Source organism: Mobula hypostoma, chromosome 28 (genome assembly GCF_963921235.1).
Source record: "Mobula hypostoma chromosome 28, sMobHyp1.1, whole genome shotgun sequence".
Taxonomy (NCBI): Eukaryota; Metazoa; Chordata; class Chondrichthyes; order Myliobatiformes; family Myliobatidae; genus Mobula; species Mobula hypostoma.
Window position 1 is genome coordinate 27,818,320 of NC_086124.1, and position 20,324 is coordinate 27,838,643.

General features: G+C 46.5%; 1 protein-coding gene across 1 annotated transcript in view; it reads left to right on the top strand.

The window, feature by feature from the left end:
* LOC134338817 (SLA class II histocompatibility antigen, DQ haplotype C beta chain-like) overlaps positions 1–15,445 on the top strand; it is a 34,797-nt gene extending 19,352 nt beyond the window's left edge. The window contains exons 4-8 of the mRNA XM_063034892.1: positions 3,462–3,575; positions 8,863–8,892; positions 11,721–11,819; positions 13,151–13,180; positions 14,901–15,445. Coding sequence (XP_062890962.1) covers positions 3,462–3,575; positions 8,863–8,892; positions 11,721–11,819; positions 13,151–13,179 — 272 coding nt within the window. The 3' untranslated portion in view covers position 13,180; positions 14,901–15,445. The remainder of the gene's footprint in view (positions 1–3,461; positions 3,576–8,862; positions 8,893–11,720; positions 11,820–13,150; positions 13,181–14,900) is intronic.
* The last annotated feature ends 4,879 nt before the right edge of the window (positions 15,446–20,324 follow it).

The window sequence follows — 20,324 nt, forward strand, 5'->3', positions numbered from 1 at the left end:
CATCTGGACTACCGCATACAGATCTCATCATCAGGAAAGATGTTGAGGCTTTGGAGAGGGTGCAGAAGAGGTTTACCAGAATGCCGCCTGGTTTAGAGAGCATGTGCTATCATGGAAAGCTGGGCAAACTTGGGTTGTTTTCTCTGGAGTAGCAGAGGCTGAGGGGAGATCTGAGAGAGGTTTACAAGATTATGAGCAGCAGAGATGGAGTGGACGGGGGGGGGGGGATGAGTACCTGTTTCCCAGGGTTGAAATGTCTAATTCCAGAGGGCATGCATTGTAGGTGAGAGGGGCTAGGTTCACGGGGGATATGAGGGGTAGTGTTTTACTCAGAGTTGTGGACGCCTGGAATGCGCTGCCTGGTATGGGGGTAGAGGCAAATACATTAGAGGCTTTTAAGAGATGTTTGGAGAGGCACATGGATGTAATGGAGATAGAAGGATATGGACATGGTATAGGTCGGAGGGATTAGTGTTTGATGTGCTTTTTAGTTGGTTCAGCACAACATTGTGGGCCAAAGGGCCTGTTACTGTACTGTCCTATGTTCTAAAGAGCATTTCAACTGAGATCTCAGTGGTGGAGCTGGCGGAAGATGATAACACATGGCAGCAGCAATGAAGGCGGGGGAAGGCTGCAGTGGTGAAGGATCCCCAGTCGTTTTGCATTCCAGGCCACGGGACCCTGACCCCGATCTGTCAAGGACCATGTGGTGGCTGCCAGTGCATCAGCCTCCCCACACAGAGCCACTCCTAGATGATCTCCTTTAGACCATAAGACAAAGGAGCAGAAGTCGGCCATTCGGCCCATCGGGTCTGCTCCACCATTTTATCATGAGCTGATCCATTCTCCCATTTAGTCCCACTCCCCCGCCTTCTCATCATAACCTTTGATGCCCTGGCTACTCGGATACCTATCAATCTCTGCCTTAAATACACCCAATGACTTGGCCTCCACTGCTGCCCATGGCAACAAATTCCATAGATTCACCACCCTCTGACTAAAAAAATTTCTTCGCATTTCTGTTCTGAATAGGCGCCCTTCAATCCTGAAGTCATGCCCTCTCGTACTAGACTCCTCCATCATGGGAAACAACTTTACCACAACCACACTGTCCATGCCTTTCACCATTGGAAATGTTTCTATGAAGTCTCCCCTCGTTCTTCGAAACTCCAAGGAGTACAGTCCAAGAGCGGACAAACGTTCCTCACATGTTAACCCTCTCATTCCCGGAATCATTCTAGTGAATCTTCTCTGTACCCTCTCCAACGTCAGCACATCCTTTCTTAAATAAGGAGACCAAAAATGCCCACAGCACTCCAAGTGAGGTCTCACCAGCGCCTTATAGAGCCTCAGCATCACATCCCTGCTCCTATACTCTATTCCTCTAGAAATGAATGCCAACATTGCATTCGCCTTCTTCACTACCGACTCAACCTGGAGATTAACCTTAAGGGTATCCTGCACGAGGACTCCCAAGTCCCGTTGCATCTCAGAACTTTGAATTCTCTCCCCATTTAAATAATAGTCTGCCCGTTTATTTTTTCTGCCGAAGTGCATAACCATACACTTTCCAACATTGTACTTCATTTGCCACTTCTCTGCCCATTCTTCCAATCTATCCAAGTCTCTCTGCAGACTCTCCGTTTCCTCAGCACTACCGGCCCCTCCACCTATCTTCATATCGTCAGCAAACTTAGTCACAAAGCCATCTATTCCATAATCCAAATCGTTGATGTACAATGTAAAAAGAAGCGGCCCCAACACGGACCCCTGTGGAACACCACTGGTAAATGTCAGCCAACCAGAATAGGATCCCTTTATTCCCACCCTCTGTTTCCTGCCAATCAGCCAACGCTCTATCCACGTATGTAACTTTCCCGTAATTCCATGGGCTCTTATCTTGTTAAGTAGCCTCATATGTGGCACCTTGTCAAAGGCCTTCTGAAAATCCAAATATACAACATCCACTGCATCTCCCTTGTCTAGCCTACCGGTAGAGAGAACAACTTTGAGAGAACAACCACTTGAGGGAACATCTTACTTGACTCGAGTGATTACCCTTCTACCAATTCTCTTTACAGGGATTTGGATCGTAGCCTCCTATGTCTTGCCAACTCAGATGCAATCGGTACAAAGTTATCGTCACTTGAATGAGCCAATCCCTCCTGCCTTGTGAGAAACACACGAGGGAAATTAAATTTTACAACAGTCTCATTGGAGACTGGATAATTTCCCCACCCCCAAGTGGAAATGGACAATGCTCCTGCTCTCCCCTCTCTAACTCAAACACGTCTAGCACATCAGCCATCTTGTCAGCAGAATAAGAACCTAGAACCTAGTGGGACTAGGTGAGAGTAAGAGTTCGGCACGGACTAGAAGGGCCGAGATGGCCTGTTTCCATGCTGTAATTGTTATGTGGTTAAAATCAATCCAACCCTTCCCTTTCACAGAGCCCTCCATTTTACTATCATCTATGCGCCGATTTAAGACTCCTAAATGCTCCTAATGTATCTGCCTCTACTACCACCCCATGCACAAACACTCTCTGTGTAAAAAGTCTCACCTCTGACACTCCCCTATACTTTTCTCCAATCACCTTCAAGTTGTGCCTCCTCATAGTAGCCAGTTCCACCTTGGCTACTCGATCTAGGCCTCTTATCACCATATACGCCTCTACACCTCTTCTCCTCCTTTGCTCCAAAGAGAAAACCCTGAGATTGCTCAGCCTATCCTCAGAAGGTATGCCCTCCAATCTGGGCAGCATCCTGGTAAATCTCCTCTGCACCCTCTCTAAAGCTTCCACACCCCTTCAGTGTTCAGTGACTGGAACCGAACACAATACTCCAAAATTAAGATTATTGTGCATCATATTGAACTGAGTCACAGTGTAATCCCCTTGTCTGTGCAATTGTTTGCATCTCCCTATGGTTCAACACCAAACTGCGCTGAGACAGATTAACAGAGTTTTATTGTACATACAGACACACCTAGGATGGTGGGGTGGATGTATGTCTCTGCCAAAGGAGGTGTGAGACAGTCCTTCCCTCTGCTAGTCTGCAGGTCACCCTTGGGCAAATGTAGCATCTGCTTAGCCCCCCGATCAGGGTCACGTGAAACCATGGGAGCAGGTGGTGGATGGTTGTGTGAAAAGCCAGTGCAGATCACAAGTCCTGGTTATGCAACCACTGACACCAGGCAGACACTCTCTGAAGAGTACTGATAATGGCTGGGGTCACTCGTCTTGTAAAGACAATAAGAAACCGCTTCTGTAGAAATATTTGCCAAGAGCGATTGTGGTCATGAAAGGGCCATGATTGCCCACGTCATACGACACGGCACATAACGAACAGACAGTCCCATCAGAATTATTTTGGCATTAGACGATACATTGGGGAACAGTGCTGCTAGATTTTCAGAAAAATTACCCAGACATCGCAAAATCTCCAACGTTTTCTCCTCAGAACACAACGCACTGGTTGAGAATGAAGATTTGATCATTGTTGGAGTTGTTCTGGGGGTACTCGGGCTGTGCGCAATGGTGGTGACTGGAAGCTTGTACTACTGCTCCTCAGAGGGTAAGTGGCTGCAAGACTTACAGAGAGACTCAGGGAACAGTCACCGGACTGTTTTCTGCTAAAGTGCTTCAAGAAAGGATCAAACTTGTTTTTGATGAACCACCGGGGAGCCACTCCCATGGAGCACCTTCTCTGGGTCCATCACCAGAGGCAGGGTTTCCCAGTGGCCACCCATTTCAATCCCACTTCCCATTCGGACTTCCTCCCATCTAGAGCGGAGAGCTGACCAGCTGCATCACGGCCTGGCGTGGAAACCCCAGTGCCCAGGACTGGAGAGGCCAACAGAACGAGGAGGATACAGCCCAGTGGTTCCTTAAGGTTGCCATAGCCGGGGTGGGCCAAGGTGGGGATGAGCTCCCACTACCCATTACGTGGCCTCAGTCATGGCGAAGACTAGGCCGGAAGCCACAGTGTCACCTGTTAGCAGCTGCCCAGGGGGAGTGTCCATGATGGGGTGTCTATGCTTGAGTCAGGGTTGCCATCCCCTCCCCCCTTTCCCCATCCCTCCTGCACATCCCCAGTGATTTTTGGACAGAAGACAAGCCATACTGTACTCGACTGCAGACTGCTGCAATGTTCATGGACCCAGGGGCTTGGACTACCCTTTTTGGGTGATTGTATTTTACTGCTATCTTACGGTACTGTGAAAAAGCCCTCGGCACGTATAGGCGCGGAAGACGTTTGCACGGTGGATTTGTCAATGTGGAGTGGACAGCGAGTTTGTAAATCTGGCGGGAGCAAAGGATGTTGGGAGTGGTGAGGGTGGCGTGTGGGACAGGTGGCAGAGAAGGAGTTGCCAGGGGAGGGAGAGGGGTGGCATGGATGCAGACACACCCAGCCCTGAGACACCAGGCAAGGTTATTTGATTCTAAACAATTGGTTTATTTATCATTACAGAACGACTCTCCTGTGCTTCCCGCTCCCTCCCCTCTCCCTTCCCCTTTCCCCAACCATGATTCCCCTCTCCCCGTCCCCTTCCCACTCTCACTCCACAATAGAGATCCACATCAGAATTATGAAATCATGTCATGAAATTATATTTTTTTGCAGCAATATATAAAATTACTACAGTACTGTGCAAATGTCTTAGGCACTCTAGCGATATATATGAGTGATTCTTCAATTAGCGGCCCTTTTGACTACTTGAAATTCTGAAAAATGAAATTTCTGGAAACTCTGTTTGCTTTATATTATAATCTTTATTTTAGGCTCTGGAATGAAGACCTGACCTTGGCATTGATCAACCTTTAAGAGAACTTTTCTATTTTAAGGGTTTTTTGCAGAGTTTTCATGCATGCGTGTCATTATCATCACACCCTCAAAATTTAAAACAAAATGACATCAGATTTCAAAGTCAATCCTGCACCTAAAAAACATGCTCTTTAATAAGTTTGTTTTAATTAATTGCTCAGTACATTCGGTATATACTTTTGAGATATATTTTCCTATATATATTTTCCTTGACTGAACAATGAAACATTTGCTCACTAATTAGACTTTCGGGATTATAACAGAATGCTGATTTTGGCACCAATGCACTTGACTGCAGCAAATAACTTCAGTTACTAAACAAAACTTTATTTCCATATCAAAATACGTTTTGTGATGGTAATGAGAAAATACTTTTGACATTGATAAAGAATGGTTTTAGTTTAACATTATCTCTGACAAAACATCTGTCCAACTGGAATAAACAACACATAATTAAAACGACATCTGTACAGTCTGCACTTTTTAACAAAATTACGTAAGAGATCAGTTTCTAAGGCAGACAGCTAGAGAAATTTGTTAAAAACACCCACATGAAAAATGAGCATAGGCAGTCCAGCTAATCTAGGAATTGTTAGGTGTTGTTTAAAAAAAAACACAATAATACTTATAAAGCATCTGCTGAACTCTCCCCAACTCTGGAATAAGCAACAATTTGAGCTTCAAACAGATTATACAGATCATTATTTTACAACGGGCCATACGAGAGAACACTTTTTTTTAACATTGACAAAACACTTACTCAACCCTCTACACACTTCTTTTTATCAGTAAAACTTATGAAACATTCACAGAAATCTCAACAACTCTGAAAAAAGCAACACTTGGAATTTAAAGGATCTTCTTATAGTCCCCATTAGTGCATAGGTGAAGCCTCAGGAAGACGGAGGTCATTTTGTTCTTGTTGCTGGCCTGCTGGAGATTTTGGCGGGGTATTCCCTGCTACAAAACTTTGTACTGCCTGTCTTTTCTTATCAGCAGCCCTTTTGAATCTTTGATTAACTCTCCACTGTCATCTCTTCAGTCTCTGCTTTGGTAATTGTGAGATGATCTTAAGTTTTGCTGTCTCCCTTTTTTTTTGTACCTTTCTCCTTCTCTTTCAAGGGACTGCTGATATATCACTAGATCTTTAATTGTCTCTGTATTATTTTTTGATTGCTCTGCTGATGATTTTGAGGCCATCTTGAAAACTTCACCGCCAGTTGCGTGATGGTAATGACGGCTCTCACTTTCTAAAGAAAACGTTGACCGAGTCTCACACTTGCTAACTCGACTGGATAGATAGCTTGTAAACATAATTTAAATATGCAGAAATAAATGAAGCTTTTATTTCCCAGTTAAAACATTGAAATAGTAACTTGCTTGGTAATTACACATAATAAAAATACACTCAGATCAGGAGGTATAAATCCTTAAATTACTCTTACTTCTGCCATGACTGTCACTTCTCATTTCCATGGCAGTTGTTTGAAAGAACTTGGCTGGTCTCTAAAATGTATTGCGTGTTGGTAATGACAGAAGTGTTGGGGCCAGTGGTCCTTTGTCATAAGAAATGTACGAATTGTATAAAAAATTAACCCACATGAATTTGACATCTGTTTTCAAAGTTCTGGTGAGAAAATACAAACTAAAAGTTTCATGAATTTAATACTTATTATTACTTTATTTTGAAGACAAGGGTTACAAAGTCTGGTAGGGGACATGTCCAAAATAGTGAAATTCTTGCACATTCAAGTTTTTAAAAATTAAGAAAATATTGTTTATGAAGCATACTGAAAAAGTTTAGAATTACCGTCACCTAACTTTTAAAACCACAGCACTCGTTTTTTTTAAAACTATTTTTTTCTTGAAAATCTACCCCAGGGACAGAAAAGTTACTCTAATTAAGGAATCACCCACGTACCTAAAACTTTTGCACAGTACTGTATATGTGCTATATGTACCTTGGGCTGCGTACGACTGTTGGTGCTATGTTTTGCACCTTGGATCCAGGGTAACGCTGTTTCGTCTGGCTGTATTGACGTATGGTTGAATGACAATTCAACTTGAACTTGAAATGCTCCCAGTGGTGTGTGTCTGAAGTAGCCTCTGACATTCAGCTCCAGCTCCCGGCCTTCCTGTGTGGCTTAGCTACTAAGCCCAGTGGAACCATTTTTACTGACAGCAGAAGGGGCAAAGGCGGGTTGCTGGCGCCTGAAAACTGGTTGCTCTAGGCTTGTCAGCCATGGCTGGCAGCTCATCTAGGAGAAGGAAAACTCTGATCTTAAACCTCTGCTGTACCCACTCACCAGGAAGGAAGGCTTTGGGAGTAAACTCCCGAGGAAAAATCTGGAGCTGGAGTCATCGTGGCAGTCCTATGTTGAGTTCAATAACGACTGTGATATCACTGGTGCCAAAACATATCGGTCTCTACTGTTCCCTTGGATTCACCCGCTGCATGGGAGGGGAGGAGAGCCTGCTGCACAGGCAACAACTTGCTCTCCATATCGTACTGCCCTGGGTTGTCCATCTAGGACACAAAGTCAATGGTCGATCCCAAAGAAACGAGGGCCTCCCATAGCCCAGTCCATCGCAGGATAGGCCCTCCCCAGCATCGAACACATTTACAAGGAGTGCTAGCACAAATAAGCAGCATCCATTATCAAGGATCCCCACCATCCAGGCCACGTTCTCTTCTTGCTGCTGATATTGGGAATGAGCCTCAGGACCCACACCACCAGGTTCAGGGACAGTTGTTAACCCCTCAGCCATCAGGCTCCCGAACCAGTGTGGAAAACTTCATTCACCTCAGCGCTGAACTGATCACTGAACACGGATCTGTGGACTCACGCTCAAGGAGTCTACAGCTCATGTTCTCAGTATTACTTATTTGTTTGTTGTGTGGCCCTCATTGTTTACTGCTATTGTGTGGTGCCTTTGGGATGACACCATTTGTAGTGTGAACATTATCGGGACATGGGTGGAGTGGTGGTACAGATTCGATGAGCCAACTGGCCTCATTCTGCTCCTATACCTTATGGTATAACTTCTCCACACAGAAAGGGTGGTGGGTATACGAAACGAGCTGCCAGGTGATGCTGTAGAGGTGGCTACATTTGCAATGTCTAAAATGCATGGACAGGAAAGGTTTGGATCAACGTTGGCCAAACACAGGCAAGTGGGACGAGCTTACATAGACAATTGGTTGGCATGGATGAGTGGGGCCAAAGGACCTGTTCCTATGGGATATAAATCTACGACTCGATCGATGTATGGTTTATTTTTTTTTATATTTAGAGATACAACATGGTAACAGGCCCGTGCTGCCCAAATGCACCAAGTGACCAATTAACCTGCTAACCTGTATCTGTTTGGGTTTTGGGAGGATACCTGAGCACCTGGAGGAAACCATGTGGTCACGGGGAGAAGGTACAAACTTCTTGCAGACAGTGGCGGGAATTGAACCCGGGTCACTGGCGCTGTAATGGCATTACATTAACCATTATGCCACTATGCCACTCCAGTGTAGCAAAGAGCTTCGTATTTTCAGTGCTAAAGGTAGGAAAATCTTTAAAAAAGCAATAATTTAGATGAAAGAAATTGACATTTTTGGTTGACGTATTGAACATAGAACAATGCAGGCCCTTACAGAAGTGATCGAAACAAGAGATATCCAGACAGAGTGCAAAGTGGGAGGGTGTTCCCATTGTCAGCAGGGTCAAAGTTCAGAGGTCACATGGATACAACATAAGGAGAAGAGAATTCAGGAGAAATTTTTCCACATGGTGTGGTCAGAATCTCGAAGGCTCTGTCAGCAGGTGCGGTGGAGGTGAGCACCACTGGGGCTTTGGAGGGCGAATTGGATAAGGACGTGTTAGAAAAATGTGCCGTGGGGAGATGGGGTGGAGTTGGGGAAGTTCTCTGGCAGAGAGCGGTCAAAGACATGATGGGATGGCAAGCCCTGTTTTTCTGCTGGAACTACTCTGATTTTTCTTTTCAGGCTTGTTGTCAACCATCTGATCTCTTGTTTCTCCCACAGGGGCAAAAGTGCTGAACTCTCAGCAGACAGGTGAGAAAAATCAATGCTGGTCTCGGGACGGGACGGGACGGGGGGGCACGGAAATCTCCAAAATGTCTATGTGGTGAAGGAACTTAGATCAATATTACATTAGATTATGAGGACACGCAGTCCTCTTTTATTGTCATTTAGTAATGCATGCATTAAGAAATGATACAATGTTCCTCCAGAATGATATCACAGAAACACAAGACAAACCAAAACTGAAAAACTGACAAAAACCACATAATTATAATATATAGTTACAACAGTGCAAAGCAATACCGTAATTTGATAAGAACAGACCATGGGCACTGTAAAAAGAAGTCTCAAAGTCTCTAGAAAGTTCCATCATCTCACGCAGACAGTAGAAGGAAGAGAAACTCTCCCTACCATGAACCTCCAGCGCCGCAAACTTGCCGATGCAGCATCCTGGAAGCACCCGACCACAGCTGACTCTTGAGTCCGTCCGAAAACTTCGAGCCTCTGACCAGCCCTCCGACACGGAGCACCGAGCACCATCACTGCCCAGCGCTTCGACCCCGGCCCCAGCAACAGGCAACAGGCAATAGGCAAAGCCGAGGATTTGGGGCCTTCCCTTCCGGAGATTCTCAATTGCACAGTAGCAGCGGCAGCGAAGCGGGCATTTCAGAAGTTACTCCAGTGTTCCTCCGCACTTCTTACGTCTGTCTCCATCAAATCAGGATTGTGCACTGCCCCTAGTTACAAATACGATATCATTTCGGAGTGGCCGCGCGCGCTGCGTCACGCCGCCATCTTCTCCTCCCCTCCCCATACATTCGCTGGTATTCAGAAGAATGAGAGGGAATCTTATAGAAAGATGCATATAAAGTTATGAAAGGAGAAGATAAGACAGAGGCATAAGACCATAAGACAACGGAGCAGAATTAGGACATTTGGCCCATTGAGAGTCTGCTCCACCATTCCGTCACGGCTGATTTATTATCGCTCTCAATCCTGTTCTCCTGCCTTTTCCCTGTAACCTTTGGTGCCATTACTAATCAAGAACCTGTTGACCTCCATATTAAATATATGCGTGACTTGCACACATGGTGACGAAAAGTTTACATCCTTTGATGATAATAAATTTGCTTTGAACTGGCACGGAGGAGAGGAGAGGAGGTGTGGGGTAGATCAGCCATGACTGACAGGGCAGAATTGAGGGGCCGAGTGGCCTACCTGTGCTCTTTGTCTTGATGTAATTGCCATGGGTGTCGGGGTGGAGATACATCTCTACCAACGGTGGTGTAAGGTGCTCCTTCCCTCCGCTGGCCGGCAGGGCACCCTTGGGCAAGGTGTAGCACCTGCTTAGCCCCCGATCAGGGTCCTGTGAAGCCATGGGAGCAGGTGGTGGACGGTCATATGAGCAACTGGCGCATATCACAAGTCTTGGTTGTGTGACCACTGATGCCAGGCAGACAATCTCTGAAGCGTATTGGTGGGGCGGGGGGGGGTGGTCACCCGTCTTGTAAAGACACTGCCCAGAAAGCGGCAATGGCAAAGCACGTCTGTAGAAAAATTTGCCAAGAACAATCACGATCATGGAAAGTTCCACCTCATCTGACACAGCACATAACGAATGAACGATTCACTTTGCAGGGCTCAGGAGGGCTTATTGCTAACCTGAGCCTTCTACTACAGCAGCGTGACCCTTCCAAGGGTCAAAGAGTTGTCACTGATGAAGTTAAACTTTGAACCAACATTTCTTGCTCAGCCTCTTGTAAACAAGGAACAATGGAGTCCACGTTGGCCTAGTGATTGAAGAATAGGAATTTATTTAATCTGTGGGACTCATTGCTACTGATGGCTGTGGAGACCAAACTTTGGGCATATTTAAAGTGGAGGTTTGATAGGTTGGGCATGTGGCCAAGTGGTTAAGGCATTTGTCTAGTGATTTGAAGGTTGCTAGTTTGAGCCTCAGCTGTGGCAGCATGTTTGTGTCCTTGAGCAAGGCACTTAACCACACATTGCTCTAGTGTCTGTACGAGGAGTGGCGCCCCACACAGACTTCCAATCTGCACCTCGAAAGGCATGAAAATGCCCGACACAGGCCTCTCATGGTCTGAGTCAACGTTCCCTCCCTCCCTCCCCGCCTTTGATAGGTTCTTGATTAGTAAGGGTGTCAAGACTGCAGCTAGCGGGGCACTATCTACGCCACCCCGAGCTACCTGCCAGCCTAGTCATCATATGGGAGCCCAAGCATGGGAGGATGAACCCTGGGCGCCCTCCCAAGACTATGGTCAACATGCTCCTGGAAGAGAGCGGCACGGCTAATGTAGATGAACTGAACACACTGATGAAGGAGAGGGAGAAGTGGAGGGTTCGTCATCGTGCCTGATGCCGGCCCCTTAGGCCTGAGTGGACGTAGTAGTAGTAGTAAGGGCATCGAAGGTCACGGGGAGAATGGGGTTCAGAAGGATGAAAATCAGCCAGTTGGTCTGAAATCCTCTGTCTTATGGTGGTATGGTTTTATGGCAGGGTGTTGTTCGATTTCATGCCCTATGGCGCATTGGGCGGCATTTTTGGCGTTTCCGTAGCATTTGACTATTTTTTTGCGAGGCAGAGTTGGCGGCTCGACACAGAAAGTGTGTAAAGAGCTGGCCGGATTTGAACTCAGGACCATTCGCCTCGAAGTCCAGTGCTGATGCCAGTACACCACTGGCCAGCTTTTATGGCAGGATGATACAAGCCTAGGACAAGAGGGATCTTGGGGATACTTACCTCAGATAGGGCTTAAAGTTTTGACTTAAGTTTGGAGCTTAACAGCACACAATATCACTGCATCCTACAAGATGTCTGTTCTCTCTCTCTCTGTGCAGCAAAGTTCAATAACCAGCGGGGGCTGTGCCGGTTGAACACGTGCAACACGAGCGTTCGGTCCAGTGACTCTGGCGTCTCCAATTCCAGCGCCAGCTCAGGTACCAGTGTGCTTGTAAACCAGCCTACTCAGTGACCGGCTCCTCCAGTTCAGCCAAACCACCATCACCGGCACTCACCCTCTTCAGCCTGCTCTCGAGATGGGCATGGAGGTTGACGGAGTTGGGGGGAAGTAGGGGTTGCGGATGAGGGGGAAGGAGGAGGAACTGGTTTCTACCTCAGTTTGTGGCAGCTGAGGGCCGGGGTGGGTAGGGTGCGAAGTGGACGGGGAGGGAAGAGAGGGTCAGGGAGGTGAAGGAGGAGGAGCTGGATTCCATGCTCAGGTAATGGTGTCTGGATGGTTGGGGGCGAGGAGGGGGAGGAATGGAGATTGATGGTGGAGGAGCTCATTCCCTACCCCAGGTAGTGGCGGCTGGGAGGAAAGGTAGAGGAGGCGATGGTTGGGGGGGAGAAGGAGCTCGTTCCCTCTCTCAGGTAGTGGTGGTTTGGTGGATGGAGGTGGAAGGGAGGGAGACAGAGGGGGTGAGGCGGAGATTGGGGGCTGGCTGAGTAAGTAGTGGCAGCTGGGGGGGTGGGGTAGAGGGCAGAGGGGGAAGAGGTGGACAGGAGGGGAAGGTTAGCGGGGAGGGGTGGGAGTTTCTTCCCTCCTTCAGGTAATCCCAACTGGGGGGAGACGGGGAGGGGGACAGGTGGAGGGAGGGAGAGGTGGAGGGGAAGTTTGATTCCTACCTCTGTGTTGCTGGCTGGTTGGGGGGAGGAAGGGGGTGGTTAGAGAAGGGGGGAGAGGCTGATTTTCTACCTCAAGAATTGGAAGCTGGGTGGGCAGGGAAGGGGAGAGGTGGAGGAAGAGGACGAGCGGCTCTCTTCCTCAGATAATGGCTGATTGGGAGGACTGAGTGGGGGGCGGGTGATGGAGGTTACAACAAGGGGTTTGGGGATTTAGATCGGACCGCACTCTCCACCCACCCCACCAGCTTGTAGTCACGGTCAGGGGCCAGAGGCGGATGATGCTCCCGCTACCCCCCCCCGGTGTGGTCCAGCGGCCAAGGCACACTGCGCCAACGTCCAGAGGAGAGGGAGAGCTGGGGCGAGAGGGAGACCTTAACGCCTGCAGACTCCGGAGTCTGGAGCAACAAACAATCTGCTGGAGGAGCAGGACAGCATCCGAGGGAGGAAAGAGGTTCCTTGAAGTTTCGGGTCTCGGCTCAAAGCGCCAAGAATTCCTTTCCTTCCACAGATGCTGCTCAGCCGGTTGTGATCTTCCAGCACATTGTCTGTGGCTGAGGGAACAAGACTTCATCGACCCTTTGCATCTTGCCCGTCTGTCGCGAGAGTTTCCGATCCACCGGCCATTGTATGTTCTTCTTTTCAGGTGATGGACTGACGAAACCTTCCTCTTAAGGTAAAAAAATCTGTGAATTGTATCTAGTATTTCAGCTCTGATGTTTATATTAGAGAGAGAAAAAAAATCCCAAGTTTGGCCGGAAGGTGAACAAACTGGTGGAAATGGGCTCACTAAAAGTTAGCTCAGAATTTTCCAAACAGAAGGTGATTAGTTCATTGTGCATTGTACAGCACAGTACAGGCTACAATTTTGTGCCGATTTTTAGTCTGCTCCACGATTAATCTAACACTTCCTTCCTGCCTAGCCTTCAACTTTTTTAAAATCCATGTGCCTATTTATACCTCTATCGGCCTCAAGTTTGTTCACTCCCAAAGCAATTTTCAGAATCAGAATTAGGTTTATCACTGGCATGAAATTTAGCAGCAGCAGTTCAATGCAGTACATAATATAGAAGAAAATAATAATAATAATAAATAAACCAATTACAGGATATGTATATTGAATAGATTAAAAATCGTGAAAAGCAGAAATAATATTTAAAAAAAGTGAGGTAGTGTTCACGGGTTCAATGTCCGTTTATGAATCGGGGAAGAAGCTGTTCCTGAATCGCTGAGTGTGTGCCTTCAGGCTTCTGTCTCTCCTACCTGATGGTAACGATGAGAAGAGGGCATGCCTGCGTGGTGGGGGTCCTTAATAATGGACGCTGCCTTTCTGAGACAAGGCTCTTTGAAGATGTCCTGGGTACTTTGTAGGCTCATACCCAAGATGGAGCTGACTAAATTTACAACCCTATGCAGCTTCTTTCGGTCCTGTGCAGTAGCGCCCCCCCCCCTCACACCCCCCAGATGCAGCCTGTCAGAATGCCCTCCACGGTACATCTATAGCAGTTTTTGAGTGTATTTGTTGACATACCAAATCTCTTCAAACTCCTAATGAAGTATAGTCGCTGTCTTGCCTTATTTATAGCTGCATTGATATGTCGGGACCAGGTTAGGTCCTCAGAGTTGGTTTAAAAGTAAGCCACATCTTCCCTGTAAAGCTGTGGCTCCCACCATTCAAACCATGCTCTCGTCTTGCCTCTACCATTGGGCAGGGGGTATAGGAGCCCTGAGTCCCTCACTACCAGGTTCAAGAACAGTTATTACCCTTCAACCAGTGTGGATAACTTCACTCTCCTCAACACGGAACTGACTCCACAACGTACACACTCAACTTCCAGGTCTCTGGAACTCATGTCCTCAGTATTCTTCATTCATTTCCATTTGCACAATAGTTGTTTATGTGTAGTTTTTCATAAATTCTACTATTTCCCTATTTTCCCATATATGTCTGTAGGAAGGGTCTTTCCTGTGTTGTACTGCTCTATGTTCCATGTGTTTGGGTGCCTTTGATTGGCTTTTTACCAAGTTTGGCACATCATTGTGGCCAAACCCTGTGCAGTACTGTTCTACAAAAATGAATGTCAGTGCAGTTTATGGTGAGATATATAGACCTCAACAATGAACATACTTTGAGCTCAGAGGAATATAAACTCCACTCTTATCGACTCTTGTCTTGTAGACTCCTGACCTGATCCTGTACATGGAAAATCAGCTTGAAACCAAACTTCTTTGTCCAGTTACTCTTTAAATACCTCACAGCAACTTGGACAACGTTCTTGCATTGACCGTGAACTCTTAAACAACAACTTCGTCTGAGAATTGTGAAGCATTTCATGTCTTTTTTTTTAACATCAGAGTTATCTCAGTATTTAATCTCATCTGCTCTTCCTTCACAGAATGCGAAGCTGGACTCCAACATCTTGGGAACATTCGATGAGTTTTATTTCCATGAAAAGACCAATTTCCTGTTTTGAACTGGTCTAAGGGGGAGTTTTCCCCTCGTTGTATCTCTGTGACATCTCCCCCTCACCACTCCCCCCTTTGCGATTGAGATCAGTCACTAACATTGTGCTGTGGAATTATATCATTTCTGAGAAAGCTGCTGGTCCATTTTGAGCCAAGCCTTATTATAAACAGACCTTTTGGGTTTGCCCAGAAATATCGACCAGGATTTTAGATATTTAACCCAGTTATATAAAAGTAAGAAAGAATGGGAGCTCATTAACCCTAAAAGTTCTGGTTCCCATTCACTCTCCCCATTTGTAACATGGTAACAGGTTCAAGGTTCCAGTGAGCGAACCAGACAACACAGATTGTGCGTGAATATGTTAACTATTTATAAATACATTGAAAGTGAAACACTAAACCAGGCATCTAACGAAACAAGTGCTTGTCTAAACTACCTTAAACCACAAAGGGCCACAATATGAAACATTTAGAAACTTTTACTCCAATAAATCTCCCCAACCAAGCATGCTACAAATGAGTACTTAACTAAACAAAAGTGGGGACCTGTCTCTGTCTGCAACACTCTTTCCTAATGATCCTTCAGTGCTGGTCGTGACTTCAGCCTGAAGCGAGCCCCTGAAGACAGAGGAAAGGGAGTGAGTCTCTCGCATGTGCCATTCTTAAACCCCTAAGCCTCCCGGAACCAGAAACCGGTGCCACGGCGCACAAGGCAACCAATGGAGAAGAACTGCCACATCCTTTGAATGGACCTATCAATGACGGGCACGGCAGAAGGAGCTTTTGACAGGTTAATAAGCCAACTCCTCTCATGACAACAATTCTTGAATACTCTGTCTTCTGTCCAAACTAATTTATGTGCCTCATTAAGATACTGAGACAGCCTTTAACAATCAGAAGCATTACAAATTAATACTACATATTTAAAACATAGAGACATAGAGATGCTTAAAGCAATTAAAATGTTTAAATTAATAATAAAACACGTATATTCAGTTATTAAAAAAAAGATACTGAGACAGCTTTCTTTGACCGACCCATGACAACTGTTGACTAATAATGTGAGGCCAATGTTCCTACTCTTGGACCAGTCTCTTTGTGAGCGATGGGGTGGGGGTTCTGAAACAGAGCTGGTTCAGTACATGGGTAGGACGGGTTCTGTGGGACATGTACCAAGTGGCATAAACTTAGTGGGCACTATGGTTGGTACAGATATGTTGGGCCGAGGTGCCTATTTCTGTGTTGTATTAATCCATGACCTCTATTAGTTCATTAGATCAATAAAAAGAAATGGATGAAAGCTTTTTGAGTGTGAATTTCTCATCTTATATCATGGAGCCATGGAACTTGATGGCTGAAGGGTAATACCTGTTCCTAAACCTGCTGGTGTGGGACTTAAGGCTCCTGCACATCCTTCTCGAAGGTGGTAGTGAGAAGTAGGGGTCGCTGATGCTGGATGCTCACTGGGTGGTGAAGGTGGTGTTTGGCATGCTGGCCTCCAGCAGTCAGGGAACGGTGTAGAGGAGCAGGGACATGACGTGCATTTGTCCAGCGATCACGACCAGGGTTCGAACCCCATCACTGTCAGCAAGTTCACCCACGACTGCGTGGGTTTCCTCCGAGCACTCCAGTTTCCTGCCACACTCCAAACACGCTGCAGACTTGGGTTCAAGAGCCACAGGGTGATGTTGCAGCTCTATTAAATCCTGGTTAGACCAAACTTGGAACAGTGTATTCAGTTGTGATCTCCTCATTACAGGAAGGATGTGGAAGCTTTAGAAGGGGTTCAAGTTAGATTTGCTGCCTGGATTAGAGAGAGTGCCTTACGAGGATAGGATAAGCGAACTATGGCTATTTTCTTTAGAGTGAAGAAGAATTAGAGGTGGTGTTAAAGATGATAAGCAGTATTGATTGGACAGGAAAATAACCATATTCGATGGATTTCATTAAGATTCCCCACCTCAGGCCGGCTGGTGGCGCAATGACATTAGCGCCAGACCTCAGAACGGAGGTTCCCGGATTTGAACCCAGTCCAAGCTGCTCCCCAGTACGCTTTCCATCCATGCCAGGTTGAGTGATGCTGGGATATACAACTCCCTATCTCACCGAGGGTTTCAGACCCATCGGCTACCCTCACCTGGTTTAGCCGTTGCCCGGGGTGTGGCTGCGGTCACATGCAAACAGCTATGAGGAGCCACAGGTGAGAGCTGAGTGCCAGGTGGGGACCAAAGGTGGACTAATGACCTTGAAAATGACGCGACATGTTCCCCCACAAGAGGTGATACCCCTCCCTGACACCCCATACACTCCAAAAGCTGTATAAAGTCACCCTTAAGTTGAGTTACTGTTGTCACATGCACCAAAGCACATAACAAACGTTCATGCAGATCACATGCAGATTGAGGTAGAACAAGGTAAAATAAGAAAAGAATTCAGAATAAAATGTCACAGCAACAGAGAATGTTTTGCGGGATAGGGAATAAGGTTGAGATGGACCACTCTCCAGGGATCTGAATAAAGGTGGCTGTAGAGATCGTGGAGACATTAATCATGACCCTTCAAGAATCTCTAGATTTATGAATGGTTCTGGAGTACTGGAAAATTGCAAATGTCACTCCACTCTTCAAGAAGGGAGAGAGGCAAAAGAAAGGAAATGGTAGGCCAGTTAGTCTGAATGCAGTGGTTGGGAAGATGTTGGAGCCGATTGTCAAGGAAGAGGTTTTGTGGTACTTAGAGACACGTGATAAAATAGGCCATGGTTTCCTTAAGGAGATATCTTGCCTGACAAAGCTGTTGGAATTCATTGAGGAAATAACAGGCAGGGTAGACAAAGGAGAGTCAGTGGGTTTTGTGCACTTCGATCTTCAGAAGACCTTTGACAAGTTGCCGCACATAAAGCTGCTTAACAAGATAAGAGCCTGTGGTTTTACAGGAAAGATACTCGTGTTACGCTCGGTTCGGTGAGCAGCTTACTGTCCGGAAAGACACCTCCGGTCCGGCCCAAACTTGAGAAACTTTGTTTTTGTGGGTGCTGCATGGTGTTCCCCTGTTACAAATTAGTACCACAAAATAACAAACAGTACACAATATGCAATTAAACGATTGAGCTTCATAATTCTTAATTTGACTATGGGGTTAGTAAAGAAACAAAAATGAGAGAAAGGACCATTCTCATGAACCAGTCTATTTTACAGCATTGGAGCTCACGGTTTTCCCGTCGGTTCGTTCTCCCTAGATTTTCTCCCCGGGCGTCGACTCCCGACCCCATTCCAAGTCTATGACCTCCCCGTTCTGGCATCTTCTCTCTCCACCTTCCACCAAACAAAAAAACCGCGAATCCCTTCTCTCAGCCCCACAAGAAAGAAGCAACATGCCTCTCATTGATACAAAATAGTCGCAGATGCTGGGGTCAAAGCAACACTCACAACACACTGGAGGAACTCAGCAGGTCAGGCAGCTCCGCTCCGTCCACCACAACAGACAGGATCTCCCAGTAGCCACCCACTCCAACTCTGCTTCCCATTCCCATTCAGATATGTCCGTACATGGCCTCCTCTACTGCATGATGAGGCTAAACTCAGGTTGGAGGAGCAACACCTCATATACCGTCTAGGTAGTCTCCAGCCCCCTGGTATGAACATTGAATTCTCCAACTTCCGGTAATTCCCTCCCCCTCCCTTCCCCCATCCCAGTTTCACTCGGTCCCCTCCCCCAGCTGCCTATCACCTCCCTCATGGATCTGCCTCTTTCTACTACCCGTTGTGTTTTCCTCTATTCCTTCTTCACCTTTCCTGCCTATCACCTCCCTGCCTTCCCTCCCCCACCCCTTTGTCTTTTCCCTTACTGGTTTTTCACCTGGAAACTACCAGCATTCTCCTTCCCACCCTCCCCCCAACTTCTTTATCGGGCCTCTGCCCCTTCCCCCTACAGTCCTGATGAAGGGTTCCGGCCCGAAATGTCGACTGATTGTTTCCACAGATGCTGCCCATACTGGATTGCTCTATGTCTCTCTGAAACTCTATGATATGAGGTAGAAGCTCACGAGGTTGAAAACCCCAAGGCATTCTACCAGTATGTGAAGAGCGAGAGGATAAGGCGTGAGAGAATAGGACCAATCAGGTGTGACAGTGGAAAAGTGTGTATGGAACTGGAGGAGATAGCAGAGGTACTTAATGAATACTTTGCTTCAGTATTCACTATGGAAAGGGATCTTGGCGATTGTAGGGATGACTTGCAGCGGACTGAAAAGCTTGAGCATGTAGATATTAAGGAAGAGGATGTGTTAGGGCTTTTGGAAAGCATCAAGTTGGATAAGTCACCGGGACCAGACGAGATGTACCCCAAGTTACTGTGGGAAGCAAGGGAGGAGATTGCTGAGCCTCTGGTGATAATCTTTGAATCATCAATGAGGACGGGAGAGGTTCCAGAGGATTGGAGGGTTGCGGATTTTGTTCCCTTATTCAAGAAACTAAGTAGGGATAGCCCATGAAATTAGAGACCAGTGAGTCTTACTTCAGTGTTTGGTAAGTTGGTGGAGAAGATCCTGAGAGACAGGACTTATGAACATTTGGAGAGACATAATGTGATTAGGAGTAGTCAGCATGGCTTTATGAAAGGTAGGTCGTGCCTTACAAGTCTGATTGAATTGTTTGATGATGTGACTAGACACATTGATGAAGGTATAGCAGTAGATATAGTGTATATGGATTTCAGCAAGGTATTTGATGAGGTTTGACCCCATGCAAGGCTTATTGAGAAAGTAAGGAGGCATGGGATCCAAGGGGACATTGCTTTGTGGATCCAGAACTGGCTTGCCCATAGAAGGCGAAGAGTAGTTGTAGACGGGTCATATTCTGCATGGAGGCTGGTCACCAGCGGTGTGCCTCAGGGATCTGTTCTGGGACCCCTGCTCTTCGTGAGTTTTACAAATGACCTGGATGAAGAAGTGGAGGGAATGGGTTAGTAAATTTGCTAATGACACAAAGATTAGGGGTGTTGTGAATAGTGTGGAGGGCTGTCAAAAGTTACAGCGGGACATTGATAGGATGCAAAACTGGGCTGAGAAGTTGCAGATGGAGTTCAACCCAGATAAGTGTGAGGTGGTTCATTTTGGTAGGCCAAATATGATGGCAGAATATCGTATTAATGATAAGACTCTTGGCAGTGTGGATGATCAGAGGGCTCTTGGGGACACTCAAAGCTGCTGCACAGGTTGACTCTGTGGTTAAGAAAGCATACAGTGCATTGGCCTTTATCAATCATAGGACTGAGTTTAGGAGCCAAGAGGAAATGTTGCAGCTATATACTGTAGGATCCTGGTCAGACTTGGAGTACTGTGCTCAGTTCTGGTCGCC